Raw genomic sequence first — 15,048 nt, 5'->3', positions numbered from 1 at the left:
ACATAATTTCTCGACGCAAAAAGGAAAGCTGGGCCGCGATCAATGGGAACGAGGGAGGAATCGCGGTGCGACGCGGAGAGAGTATGGGCAAAGGGACCCTCGTCCTGCAAAATATCAAAGGCTCAGTAGGGAAATTGAAAGGCTTTGTATGGAAATAAGAATGTATCGACTGCTCCCGGAACAGCCACTCATCCAGGGACAAGATTTTCGAATCTTACATTTAAACGCTTCGTCGAAAAAGATGGGAAGAAAAGAAGGGGACGCGGGATTTCTTATTTATTCTACCAGAAGTATAATTTTTGTCGACGCTACTGCGCAATCTTGCTATCATTTTATTTCTAATAAAATGTACAAGTATCAAATTAATCGATTCTTTCTTATTATATTTTTATTAATCTGCTAAGTTAGCAAAAAAATGTTAAAATAAAACAAGCTGACAGATGCATAGAAATTAATGATGTAATAACTTAATGTTTATAAATTATATGAAAAAATTTCTATATAATATAATATTCTATATAATTTTTAATGTAAAAATTTGTTATATACCAGAAAAATGTAAAAAAAAAGATTATTCTAATCAACAAATATTTAAATAGCATTTATACGTATATTATAAATATATAAATAATAAATTATATGCATACATGCATTTGTGTGTTTTGTGTGATACTAGTTTTTTGCATGATAATATTTATTGTCAATAGCATTATTATATAGAATCTCTACATTATTATTATCTGACAACGCTAACTATAGACAACGTTTCAAACTAGAAAGACTAGCAACCCATTTCAATAGTCGATACATGTTTATGGTAACTTGTGAAAAGGTATGATAACTTGCCGACTTTGTGGCTGTTGGAGAAAAAAATCTATAATCATAGAGAAAAAGAACAATATCAGATCTATAATATAATCAACCATGCAATCTGTATAGTCTTTTAGCAATTTTACATCATAAGACAGGATAACGATTTATGTATGTTATAATAACAAAAGTGTTAACAAAAAGTTACAATTAATATTTAAAAATGGAATATTTTATAAAAAAAAAATTAATTTTATATATCTTTACTAAATAAGTTTCTTAGCAAACTAATTACGATATTATTATGCTATATCGATTCTGATGAATTATGTAATAATAATAAATAATATGAATATATGTAATTAAATATAATGATAAAAAAATAAAAATGAAAATAAATATATAAAATGATATACATAAAAGTTCTTATTTAAATAGAGAAATGTTGCTAATGCCGTAGAGTAATCATTAGCACGCAAGGGTGGGAAAACCAATACATAACAAATATAGTCTTATGTAAACCGCGATAGAGTTTACGGCACGTTTATCGTAGCTAAGTTGTTTTTTTCACACAACGTTAAAGACTTAAACTATAACATCATCTGAATTATAATAAATATCAATTATTAACGCGCGCGTTTACCGACATAAGAAAAAACTCGCAAAGAACAAAATTTCTCCCGAAAAGCATGCGCGGATTAAAACTGCGCGTGTCAAAACAGAATTTCAAATCTTATGGACGATGTGCGGGACGCATGAAGCCGTATCTATTGTTGTTTAAATTCTGTGGAATGTTTGCCAACCAGATTACAGAGGGTCAATTGAAACGTTGCTCTAAGCCATTTTACGGTATTTGTATCTTCTGGGTGAGCGTCTACGTTTTGTTCACCTGCTTCTTGTTCAGTAATTTTTTGATATTCATCCATATTGAAATAAGAACAATAGTAGAATTGTGCAAACATTTATTAGGGTTTATAAGTCTTATCGTCAACGTCATAGCTGCTTATTCTTCGCAAAATCACTTTGGCAAGGTGAGGAGAATAATGAAGTGAAAAAACGATGCACCCTCTAAATTAATTGCGTTTTCTTCTGAATCGTATTTTCATCCCCCACGAGCGCTTATACCTTTTTTAACATAAACTTTTGACACAGCTTTTCGACCGATTGGATAGTTACGATCACGAAGCTGCGCGATTGAAAAACGAAAGAAGGGACAATTTATGGATACCCAGAATTGCAATGATTTTAATAACTGTTATTAATATATTGCTGATGAGTGTGATAACACAGGAAAGGTCGAGGGACATCCTATTCTTCATGACGATTTCAGATATTTGTACAATATTTATGCACATTTATGGTACTTTGGAGAAATCTCTTTTATTATATCTGATGCTAATACGTTTTAAACATTTGAATGAGAAAATCGTGCCGAAAATATCATGGAATAAAAGTCAACATGAATCAAGAACGATTGAGGTTTTGAACGTGCAAGTTATGTATTCGATGCTTTACGATGCTCAACAAGTTTTTAATAATATATACAGTAATCCTCTACTGCTATGGTTTGCAAATCTTATGTTACACGTTCTTGGAAATATACGTATATTTCGAGAAAAGAAACCATTGATAGCTTGTGCCTTTGTTGTTCCTCCGTTTCTGCAAATGTTCACTCTATGCACAATTTGCCACTACACAGCGGAAGAGGTACACATGAAAAGTTAAAAATATTTTATTTATTATATAAAATTCATTGCATTTATGAATAATTTTATTTTATTTTATCAAATCCATTTTCTGATGTAAATAATTGCACATTTCAGGCAAATAAAATTGGTTGTGTCATAAACGGAGGTATGACTGCGCTCGTTAACGCAGGACAGGCAATGGTAACTGCAATTATCTAATAAAAAATTAGCTTATTTCGTATCTGATTGTAAATTATTTTTTCATTTTAGAAAAAAATTGAAATCTTAACATATTTCTTGGATTCACCCGTGTCTTTTGACGCGGCAGGATTTTTTACAATTAATTTACCTTTATTTCAATCTGTAAGTACTTTCTTATTATAAATTAATAAATATATAAATTATTGTTACGTGCAAAAAATAAAAAAATATTACACTTCTAGCAACTTTTTTATAAAAAATTTTTATTTCTAGATTATTGCAACAATAACTACTTACTTCATGATATTAATATAATCTTTCTACTATTACTAAAATCTTTATTATCTATACGCGTTTTCGTAAGACAAGTAAATAATTATGTGTATGACGAAGAGAAGATTAATAAAATTTAATAATTATTTTTTAATAAAGAGGATTAATATGTATATAAATGCGTGTAACTTGATTAACCAATAATTCGCAATATAATAATAATAATGATTTGTTAGTCAGTGACATAGATTTCGAACAAGAGTAACATACATTTATATATAATAAATCATGAATCTTATTCATTTTTGTATGTCTATACGAGCGTGTCGCGTGATCCGATGTGGAATGGAATCGTAATACATATGTATCTTTAGGTAAATAACTGTCATTTTATTTTATTACTAATGTATCGCAAATGGATTTACAATGCTATAAGCATAATTTGGCATTTATCAATGATTATGACGTGATTATGTCAGCTTTATCGCTATTTTAATCTCTATTTTCTGCCACATATCAGTTGCATCGGAAAATGTAAGTCACAAAAAAACGCAATTTAACAACAATATAAAGAAAGATAAAAATCGGAGATGATAATTTACGTAGACCTCTTTTATATAAAAGTCACATATCTCTAATAATCGTTAGAGTATGCTATATGAATTTTCTAATTTCCTGCTTTGTAGTAATAAAAATAACTTAGGAAAAGCTGTTAGGTCTGTCAAGTTAATCTGTCGAAAATAGCGCTTTATTTTTTTACCATGTCTAAAACGATATCGATATTACAAACACCTTTCCAAAATTTAAAATTGATAACAATGCTCAATAAAATATTGGGTTTACTTTCATGCAAATTAGTGAAAGGTCGATTGAAATCAAGTGTCTGGGGCCGTTATTATTGTATATTATGGATATTAATTCATTGTACGTACACGGGTGTGTTCTATTATGAGATGTATATTGCATCGTTTGAAGAAAATCTTAAAGTAATAATTTTTGAAACTGTACGATTTACTGCCTTTACCGCCTCGTTAGTTCCCTACAATTGCGTAGCAGCTTTTTGGGACCAAGATCTTGTCAAGGTAAATAATCGCGGAATATTTTATACATATATACATACATGTGCACATACATAAATATATACAACATGATTCTAAATTAGTGCAACAATTTTAAGAAATGATTCTTTCGAAAATTAAGAGAGGTCTTATAAACGTATACTTCTATATCCTTCCTTGATGAGTTACATTCTAAGAAGAGAGGTAAAAGTTAGGTTTTTATTTTTTTTCTCTAATTTTGAATAAGTTATAAAATAAAATTTGGTGGATATTTTTCACTAATATAAATGATATTTATTAATATTTTTAAATCTTCCCATATCATTATAAGAATGAAACTATAGCAACCCCTTTAATTAATTTTTAAGTTTAATTTTTTATTACAATTATTTAACGGGCCGAAATATGATCAGCTAAAAATATGCGGTAGAAAGCTTAATTTTCTTAGAAACTTTTTTATTTCTTTCGTAAGTTTAATAATTTTCAAGTAAAATAAAATATATTAGCAAAAAGAAAAAATATATATTATTTTGTACAGAATGATGTTATATGGCATAGGTTACAATACGAAAGGATTAAAAAAATAATTCTTTAAAAATCAATTCTTTTAAAAAATAATATTGAAAGATTTAAATTAATAATATAAAAAAGTACTGAAATCAAGTACAACTAAATATTATATGTTTAAAAATCTTTAAAACATAAAATTTGCTTTTTATTAATTCATATTTTTTTTAATGTCATTTTTGTGAAAATTATATATATATATAACATATATCTAATATATTTAACCTGTTTGCCGAATAATGCAATTTAATATATTAATTATATATTAATTTACTTTTATATATATATATAAAATCATTCCTTAAGAGTAACTTGTAATTAACTTGTAAAATTTATAAAAATTAATAAGATATATGGGGATTCAAACATATACAATACAAATACATTGCTTATTACATTTATCCTTTCAGTTTTCCAATATACTGGAAACGTATGATGACAGGGTGAGAGCATTAGGACATGAAAGAAAGGATAAACATATATTCATATGGCTATTTTTCGTATTAACAACATGCGATCTGATTAGAAAGACATATGAGCCCATTAGTAAAGCGGATGGAACGACGGCAATAATAAAGGCGATGTTTGAAGAGATTATTCCATTTATCGTGGGCACAAATTGCATTTTTTTAACCGGCATATTTCTAGATTTAATAGGCCAACGTTTCCGACATCTGAACGAAAAAATAATACCTCACGTATCGCAACTACCGGTAACTGGATCGCCGAGCGAAATCACGGTTTACGATGTGCGCTATTTGCATGGTGTACTCCTCAATAGTGCGGATCAGATAAATAGATTGTATGGAATAGGCACCTTCTTCACTTCTTTGTCTCTCATGCTAGATTTCATAAAAAATTTATATTTAATGGCAACACAGGACGCAGACAATGATGTGATCGTAGTTTCGGTAGACTTGCTTTTTCAATCCGTTTACTTATATGGAATGTATCAGTTTACGACTTACGAAGTAAATATATTACATATGTAATAATATAAAGCTTTGCTGTAAAGTATTATTTTTTTAGAGTATTTCTGTAAAATGTGTAATTTTTTTACATTTCCTTAAAAGTAGAATATTCCACACAATACATCTAAATTATTAAGAAAAAATCTTTTTCTATAATATAATATGATTATTATTCCAGGCAAATCGCGTTGAAGATCGTGTATTAAAATATGGTTTATCCTTTCAAAATAAAAAATGCCGTTTGGTAAACGTTTTAGATTTTCCTTTTTTTTTCTGTTCCTGCTTTGCAACATAATTATTATTTATTTAACAAATGTAATTTGTTTCAGGACAAAATTGAAATGATGTTGTACTTTTATCATAGGAGATATACCTTTACAGCTGCAGCATTCTATGTACTAGATATAACTGTATTATTTTCGGTAAGAGAGAGAGATCGATCTGTTTCTCTTGTACTATTATTCAAATATAACTCCATAAATTGTTACTGCGTTTCAGATGCTTTCTACTGTAATAACATTTATAACAATATTAGTATAACATAGTTATTATAACAATATAGTAACCTAAAGTTTCATCGAGAAAGATAATGTTCCAAAACAGTTTCATGTAAATTTTACATATATCATAATATACAAATTACATTTTATAAAAAATAAAACTACTTAACTTTAATGAGGGCAGCAAGGATTTCGTTTATTATAAAACTTCAAATATAAAATCCATTATATCAATAACATATCAGATATATATATTTACACACAACAACTCATATGCGTAATTAATTTTACTCGTATAAATGTACGAGAAACTAAACACATACGAGATTATAGATAGAAATAAGAATGAATAAAGAAACTTACTTTGCTATTCTACGTATTAGGTTTTAAATTAAATCACAAAGTAAATTATATCCATTAAATCGCTTGCACAATCAATGAAATATAATTTATATTTTTTCTTTTAAGTTTTTTAAAATTTATATTTTTTATTTTAAATGGTTTGAAATATATAAATGTATTAATTAAAATAAATACAAGAAAGTGTGCGTTAAGCAATATCCGTCAATAAATCTCACTTCACCACATCATATTCGTTTCCGGATTGGCATGCGCTAGACGATTCAAACATAAGCTTTTTCAAACGTTTTCAAAACGTATCAGACTTAACAATTCACATGTACACAAAGCATCCAAAAAAAGCTGTTCTAATTCATCCCAAAAAACAGAAGGAATCTGAACCAGGACAAATCTAAAAATTGACGTCAACACATGTTTAAATGCATTGTATGCAATAAAAGTTTTAAAAATAATGACGCTCTTGTAAGACACATACAAACAATTCATACGAATCATCATCAATTTTAACTACTAGACCACCCTAAATTAGCAATATTAACTAAGCACTCATAACTCATTCTGGCATCAAATGCGGCATATCAAATTGACAATGACGATCGACAGCGGCGTCCTATTTTTTTTATTTATCTCGAGTCTCTATCTTTTTCTTTATCCACAATTAAAGATTCACAAAAACATAGTAATAAAAATATTAATATTTCTATTAATATTTCTGTGCTGTGACTCCCGGGGGCGATACTCGCATTTGAATTCATCATGAGTTAATAATTTCAATTAATGTAGATATGTAGACATGAATACGTACACGCATTATGTAAATAAATTGTTAGATATCATCATGTTCGCCCGCACAAAATATTGAAACACATATACAAATTTATTATCAAAACTATTCCATCATAAGTAGGTATGTATATTTATATAAATTATTATATAAATGATCATATTATTTTGTGTATATGTATAATTTAGAATCAATTTTTCTTTTGCAAAAATGTCAAGTAAAATCATTCTTTTATGCGCGCGCGAAAAATAATTGCTTCTCTTTTCAATATTATGTATATCTATAAAACAAATTCAAAACTTTTTTTAAGTATAATCTATTTTAAATTAATTTAAAAACACATTCTGAATTTATATTTTTGTTATTTGTAGCATATTAAAACTAGGTCTATGAAAGACAAGCAGTTTTCAACTGCTAATTACTCAAAAACTTGATGTCTAGACATTTTCGTAAAAGAAAAGTAAATTTTAAATTAATTTTAAAAATCTTTAAACACTAACATGACAAAAAGAGTGACAAGATAATTCTAAATACAAAATACAAACTGTTATAATGTATATGATCTCGCGACTATTCCAATTATTATTCTAATCTTTCTGCTTATAATATTTTAACATGTTGACAAAAGGCGTGACATAGTTTCATTAAAGAAATGAATGTAATACTGGAAGATAGACAGATGTCAAACTTTATAAATTAAAAAATCTTTAGTTCAATTTAAATATTTATATTTCAAATTGTGATTTATCTGTATAATTTACATAATATGTCGCACGCACACGACATATTGTGTAAATTGTACAGATAGACAACCACATAGTTAAAAACTATCACAAACATGTAAACAATGTTTTTATGTTTTAGGTTTATTTGTCCTTGTAACACGAAATTTAACTGTGGCGAGTGATACTCGTGTTGACAGTTAAAAGTCAGACGTTACAAGTGTGCCACGACAGTGACAAAAGCCACTTATTTAACACACCACACAGAGAAGTAAGCATTAAAAAAATAAGAAAATTTTATATATATATTTTTATATTGTATAGAGTAAACCTAACTATTTTCAAAATAGTTTTCAAGGTTTTTTTGGCTCACCTTTTATTATATGTAATATATATAATATATAAGTATAATATATATCATTTATATAATAATATATATAATAATATAATATATATATATATATATATATCATTAAGTTTAATATATATAGATATATATAGTATATATTTTAAACTTATAGTTTTTACATATTGGGATTTAAAATTTCGTTAAGAAAATAAAAGTAAGTTTTAAATTTTATAATAGTATATAATAAAAATCGTAAAAGAAAAAGCTCATTAAATCAATAAAGTAAAGTCGATTTATATAATAACGTAATTTGTTAAATAAACTTAAAAATAAGATATTAATCTTCCTATTTTTGAACTACGAGCCTCACTAACGTTTTCAAAAACAATTATATTACCTAAATTCAAATTATTATATATTTCTGTAAATAGGCACAGTATTTATTTTATCGATAAAAGAAAGTTTTATATGTCGCTTATATTAATACTTGCCTATAATGATAACAATTTCGTTTATAATATTCAAGCAATAAAAAATTTAAATATTCTGAAAAAATATCTATCTGACTTTAAGAGAAACAGAGAAATATATAAAATCCTTGTTCGTTATTATCCCGATTTAGAATTAGTTGCGATTGTTTGAAGTTAAATGTTTCCAATGTTATCAAAATAACGGTAACTTTAATAATCGGCAATAATCACAAAACAATAATATAAATAAAATTAAAATAAGATACAAAAAGGAAAAGATAATACAACAAATATTTATCTGTATAAATTTGACCGAAGTAGGTCACAATAGATCGAAATATGTACAAAATATTTCAAAGTTAACAATTGAAATGTCACGTAAAAATTATAAATTTTTAAATTACAGTATAAAGCCCACATTTCATTAACATTTTTTTCTAAATTGTACAAACTTTATAATTATTATAACACATATAAATATATTATTTATCTAAAACAATATACTAATTTAAAAAAATTGTTTTTGTAGTGTCTTCGAATAACAAAGATGTGCCAAAAAAAGAGGAAGCATCTTCACGTGATCAGACACCTCAAAATCCTCGGACAATGTCAAGCTTTTGTTGTAATTTTTGCAATCAATCTTTCCAGACTGCGGACGAACTCCGAGCTCACATAATATTCATAACTCGATATTTAGTCGCAAATATAATTGAACCCAAGTTGAAGCAAAATAAATTTAAAAATTGAGATCTTAAATGCATCGTACGCATGAATTTTTTTAAAATAACAATGCTCTCGTCAGACACAAACAAATAGATAACATAGTAAAAGAAATGATTAAACATTTACGACAACACATTCTGCAACGATAAAAATTTGAAACAATTCTACTTGTTTCAAATAATGTTTGTCTTATAATTTTACCCAAGACGAAAGTTAATCTATAAATTAACTTCAGCACATATTTAAATGCATCATACGGAATGAATTTTTTAAAAGTAACGATGCTCTCGTAAGACAATACACACAATCAGTGCATATAATCCATCGTTTTAATTATGGACCACACTAAACTAGCGGCATTACATAGCCGACTCATTTCTGATTTCCAGAATCAGATTGACAATGGCGACCTTCTACTTTTAATTTTTTTTTTTTTACTTTTTTCGAATCTCTTTCTTTTTCTTTATCTCCAATTTTCGAGAGTTTCGTTTATAAAAAGATATTAATAAATTTTTCATATATTTTACTGTTAATATTTCTCTGTTCTGATTCTTTCAAGACGATATTTGCGCTCGAATTCATCATGAGTTAATAATTTCAATCGATATAATAACATAGATATGATACACGCTTATGTAAGTCTTATGTATTGTTAGATATCACGTTTGTTCGCACAAAGCATTGAAAAAACATTTACAAATTTATCATCAAAATTATCCTATAATATATTATTTGTCTCGTATAAAAAGTTGTCATAAAAATATAAAATATGCTGGCGAACGTTTCAATCAGATTTTTCTGATCATCTTCAGCGCATAAATGAAGTTAATAAATTGAATCAATTATGTTAAAATAATTTATAATATGTATCGCATATTGTTATGTTAGAAAAATGTTCGATTTGCGTATGGAAAGATCTGTGAAGTTTCTTGTGACATTAATAAAATTATTAAGAAAAATCATGAAAAATAATGGTAACCATTTTTTATATATGACTTTGCGATTATCCCAATTATTATTCTAGTCAATTTTATAATTGTAATTTTTTGCTGTTATGACGTAGAAATTAATCGCGGTGTAAATAACTATAATAATTCTTGGTAATAGTTAAAAATTAAAAGTAACAATTGACAACGATAACGACAAACGTATTTATTTAATACACCGTACAAGGAGCCCTAAAAATGTAAAGAAATCATCTATACATATCTAATATTTTTTTATATTATTATCTTTCATGTATATTATTTATACACTAGTATTTAAAATTCCGTTAAAAAAATAAAATTAATTTTTTCAAATATTAGAGTTAATATTGAAAATCAGTCATAAAAAGGTGCTTTTATGTAATCAAAAAAATGAAGTTATAATATATACAGTCTGATTTCTGTTGCATATTATTAAATGATAAAGATGCAAAGTATTAATATTTTTTCCATCAAATTCCGAATGTTACTCACGTTTTAGAAATTATTACAATTTTAATTCAGATTTTTATGTATCTATATTATAATACCATATAAATAGAATTCTATCTAAAAGTAGCTTTATTTTTTAGTGTTTCAAAACGCACAAATAATGTGTTAATAACAAAAGAAATAATAATTAAAAATTTTCAATATTCTGACTACAAAGAGACCAAATTTTCAAACTTTTATTATATTTGGATTACACATGAAATCGATTCATTTTATCTATACCCTATACCTATAAATTTTCAACTATTATAACAGTTTAATGTGCTAGACTCCGCCTATATATAAATGTAAAAGATATAATAAAGAAAGAATATATTTGGAAACATAGTTTATGGTTTACAAATCTTATGTTACACGTTCTTGGGAATATACGTATATTTCGAGAAAAAAAACCATTGATAGCTTGTGCCTTTGTCATTGTTCCGTTTCTGCAAATGTTCACTCTATGCACAATTTACCACTACACAGCGGAAGAGGTACACATAAAAAATTAAAAATATTTCATTTATTATATAAAACTCATTGCATTTACGAATAATTTTATTTCATTTATCAAATTCATTTTCTGATGTAAATAATTGCACATTTCAGGCAAATAAAATTGATTGTGTCATAAACGGAGGTATGACTGCGCTCGTTAACGCAGGACAAACAATGGTAACTGCAATTATCTGCAATAAAAAATTAGCTTATTTTGTATCTAATTGTAAATTAATTCTTTATTTTAGAAAAAATTTAAATCTTAACGTATTTCTTGGATACACTCGTGTCTTTTAACGCGATAGGATTTTTTACAATTAATTTACTTTTATTTCAATCTGTAAGTATTTTCTTATTTCATATAAATTATTGTTACTTACGTGCAAAAGATAAAAAAATATTACACTTCTAGTGTCTTTTTTATAATAAATTTTTATTTCTAGATTATTGCGACAATAACTACTTACTTCATGATATTAATATCATTTTCCTACTATTACTAAAATCTTTGTTATCTATACGCGTTTTCGTAAGACAAGTAAATAATTATGTGACAAAGAGAAGATTAATAAAATTTAATAATAAATAATTATTTTTTAATAAAGAGGATTAATATGTACATATCGTAATAAACATATAAATGCATGTAACTTGATTAACCAATAATTCGCAATATAATGATAACAATGATTTATTAGTCGGTGACATAGATTTCGAACAAGCGTAATATACATTTATATATAATAAATCATGAATCTTATTGATTTTTGTATGTCTATACGAGCGTCGCGTGATCCGATGTGGAATGGAATCGTAATACATATGTATCTTTAGATAAATAACTGTCATTTTATTTTATTACTAATGTATCACAAATAGATTTACAATGCTATAAGCATCGGAAAATGTGAGTCACAAAAAAACGCAATTTAATAACAATATAAAGAAAGATAAAAATTGGTGATGATAATTAACGTAGATCTTATTTATATAAAAGTCACATCTCTAATAATCGTTAGAGTATGCTATATGAATTTTCTAATTTCCTGCTGTGTAGTAATAAAAATAACTTAGGAAAAGCTGTTAGGTCTGTCAAGTTAGTCTGTCGAAAATAGCGCTTTATTTTTTTACCATGTCTAAAACGATATCGATATTACAAACACCTTTCCAAAATTTAAAATTGATAACAATGCTCAATAAAATATTGGGTTTACTTTCATGCAAATTAGTGAAAGGTCGATTGAAACCAAGTGTCTGGGGCCGTTATTATTGTATATTATGGATATTAATTCATTGTACGTACACGGGTGTGTTCTATTATGAGATGTATATTGCATCGTTTGAAGAAAATCTTAAAGTAATAATTTTTGAAACTGTACGATTTACTGCCTTTACCGCCTCGTTAGTACAATTGCGTAGCAGCTTTTTGGGACCAAGATCTTGTCAAGGTAAATAATTGCGGAATATTTTATACATATATACATACGTGTGCACATACATAAATATATACAGCATGATTCTAAATTAGTGCAACAATTTTAAGAAATGATTCTTTCGAAAATTAAGAGAGGTCTTATAAACGTATACTTCTATATCCTTCCTTGAGCAGTTACATTCTAAGAAGGAAAGTAAAAGTTAGGTTTTTATTTTTTTCTCTAATTTTGAATAAGTTATAAAATGAAATTTGATGGATATTTTTTACTAATATAAATAGTATTTATTAATATTTTTAAATCCTCCCATATCGTTATAAGAATGTAACTATAGCAACCGGTTTAATTAATTTTTAAGTTTAATTTTGTATTACAATTATTTAACGGGCCGGAATGTAATCAGTTAAAAATATGCATTAGAAAGTTTTGTTTCTTTAGAAACTTTTTTACTTCTTTCGTAAGCTCAATAATTTTTAAGTAAAATAAAATATATTAGCCAAAAAAATATATATATATTATTATATACAAGACGATGTTATATGGCATAGGTTACAATACGGAAGGATTATAATAATTATTCTTTAAAAAAATAATATTCAAAGATCTAAATTAATAATATAAAAAAGTAATCATGAAATCAAATGTAACCAAATATCTTTAAAATCTTTTAAAACATAAAATTTATATATCTTTTTTAATGTCATTTTTGTGAAAATTATATATATAAATATATATATATATATATTATATATCCAATATATTAAGCCTGTTTGCCGAATAATGCAATTCATTGAGTATATTAATTATATAAAAGATTAATATCATTAATTTAAAAAAAGTATATTAATTTACTGATATATATATAATTATTCCTTAGAAGTGACTTGTAATTAACTTGTAAAATTTAGAAATTAATAAGATATGTGGGGATTCAAATATGTACAATACAAATACGTTGCTTATTACATCTAATCCTTTCAGTTTTTCAATATACTGGAAACGTATGATGACAGGGCGAGAGCATTAGGACATGAAAGAAAGGATAAACATATATTCATATGGCTATTTTTCGTATTAACAACACGCGATTTGATTAGAAAGACATATGAGGCCATTAGTAAAGCGGATGGAACGACGGCAATAATAAAGGCGATGTTTGAAGAGATTATTCCATTTATCGTGGGCACAAATTGCATTTTTTAACCGGCATATTTCTAGATTTAATAGGCCAACGTTTCCGACATCTGAACGAAAAAATAATACCTCACGTATCGCAACTACCGGTAACTGGATCGCCGAGCGAAATCACGGTTTACGATGTGCGCTATTTGCATGGTGTACTCCTCAATAGTGCGGATCAGATAAATAGATTGTATAGAATAGGCACCTTCTTCACCTCTTTGTCTCTCATGCTAGATTTCATAAAAAATTTATATTTAATGGCAACACAGGACACAGACAATGATCGTATATTCGGTAGACTTGCTCTTTCAATCCGTTTACTTATATGGAATGTATCAGTTTACGACTTACGAAGTAAATATATTACATATGTAATAATATAGAGCTCTGCTGTAAAGTATTATTTTTTAGAGTATTTCTGTAAAATGTGTAATTTTTTTACATTTCCTTAAAAGTAGAATATTCCACACAATGCATCTAAATTATTAAGAAAAATTCTTTCTCTATAGTATAATATCATTATTATTCCAGGCAAATCGCGTTGAAGATCGTGTATTAAAATATGGGTTATCCCTTCAAAATAAAAAATGCCGTTTGGTAAACGTTTTAGATTTTCCTTTCCTCTTCTGTTCCTGCTTTGCAATATAATTATTATTTATTTAACAAACGTAATTTGTTTCAGGACAAAATTGAAATGATGTACTTTTATCATAGGAGATATACCTTTACAGCTGCAGCATTCTATGTACTAGATGTAACTGTATTATTTACGGTAAGAGAGATCGATCTGTTTCTCTTGTACTATTACTCAAATATAACTCCATAAATTGTTACTGCGTTTCAGATGCTTTCTAATGTAATAACATTTATAACAATATTAGTAAAACATAGTTATTATAACAATATAGTAACCTAAAGTTTCATCGAGAAAGATAATGTTCCAAAACAGTTTCATGTAAATTGTATATATATCATAATATATAAATTACATTTTATAAA

At 26.6% G+C, this 15,048-nt stretch overlaps 2 protein-coding genes, 1 long non-coding RNA gene and 1 pseudogene across 3 annotated transcripts; all 4 read left to right on the top strand.

The window, feature by feature from the left end:
- Positions 1–1,499: 1,499 nt before the first annotated feature.
- Positions 1,500–3,052, top strand: LOC140668961 (uncharacterized). Its single transcript, XM_072898324.1, has 5 exons — positions 1,500–1,841; positions 1,963–2,517; positions 2,634–2,699; positions 2,769–2,861; positions 2,973–3,052. The coding sequence occupies exons 1-5, from the start codon at positions 1,500–1,502 to the stop codon at positions 3,012–3,014; spliced, it is 1,098 nt and encodes a 365-aa protein (XP_072754425.1). The 3' UTR covers positions 3,015–3,052.
- A 637-nt stretch (positions 3,053–3,689) lies between these two features.
- LOC140668956 (uncharacterized) lies at positions 3,690–8,094 on the top strand. The gene is made up of 5 exons (XM_072898312.1): positions 3,690–4,054; positions 5,008–5,568; positions 5,747–5,812; positions 5,898–5,990; positions 8,077–8,094. The coding sequence occupies exons 1-5, from the start codon at positions 3,734–3,736 to the stop codon at positions 8,092–8,094; spliced, it is 1,059 nt and encodes a 352-aa protein (XP_072754413.1). The 5' UTR covers positions 3,690–3,733.
- Positions 8,095–8,096: 2 nt separating this feature from the next.
- Positions 8,097–10,448, top strand: LOC140665856 (uncharacterized). The gene is made up of 2 exons (XR_012046666.1): positions 8,097–8,205; positions 9,283–10,448. It is a non-coding gene; the product is annotated as an uncharacterized lncRNA (long non-coding RNA).
- Positions 10,449–12,566: 2,118 nt separating this feature from the next.
- LOC140668947 (uncharacterized) lies at positions 12,567–14,904 on the top strand (annotated as a pseudogene).
- Positions 14,905–15,048: the final 144 nt, after the last annotated feature.

Source organism: Anoplolepis gracilipes, chromosome 1, assembly GCF_047496725.1.
Source record: "Anoplolepis gracilipes chromosome 1, ASM4749672v1, whole genome shotgun sequence".
In the NCBI taxonomy this organism is placed as follows: domain Eukaryota; kingdom Metazoa; phylum Arthropoda; class Insecta; order Hymenoptera; family Formicidae; genus Anoplolepis; species Anoplolepis gracilipes.
This window is presented reverse-complemented; position numbering and strand designations above follow the sequence as displayed.

Excerpts from the sequence above, each read along its gene's own strand:
- LOC140668961 (XM_072898324.1), top strand. The coding sequence starts at position 1,500 with ATGCGCGGATTAAAACTGCGCGTGTCAAAACAGAATTTCAAATCTTAT. Across the intron at positions 2,700-2,768 it reads TTAACGCAGGACAGGCAATG|AAAAAAATTGAAATCTTAAC; the intron begins GTAACTGCAATT and ends TTTTCATTTTAG. Across the intron at positions 2,862-2,972 it reads ATTTACCTTTATTTCAATCT|ATTATTGCAACAATAACTAC; the intron begins GTAAGTACTTTC and ends TTTTATTTCTAG.
- LOC140668956 (XM_072898312.1), top strand. The coding sequence starts at position 3,734 with ATGTCTAAAACGATATCGATATTACAAACACCTTTCCAAAATTTAAAA. Across the intron at positions 5,569-5,746 it reads ATCAGTTTACGACTTACGAA|GCAAATCGCGTTGAAGATCG; the intron begins GTAAATATATTA and ends TTATTATTCCAG. Across the intron at positions 5,813-5,897 it reads AAAATAAAAAATGCCGTTTG|GACAAAATTGAAATGATGTT; the intron begins GTAAACGTTTTA and ends AATTTGTTTCAG.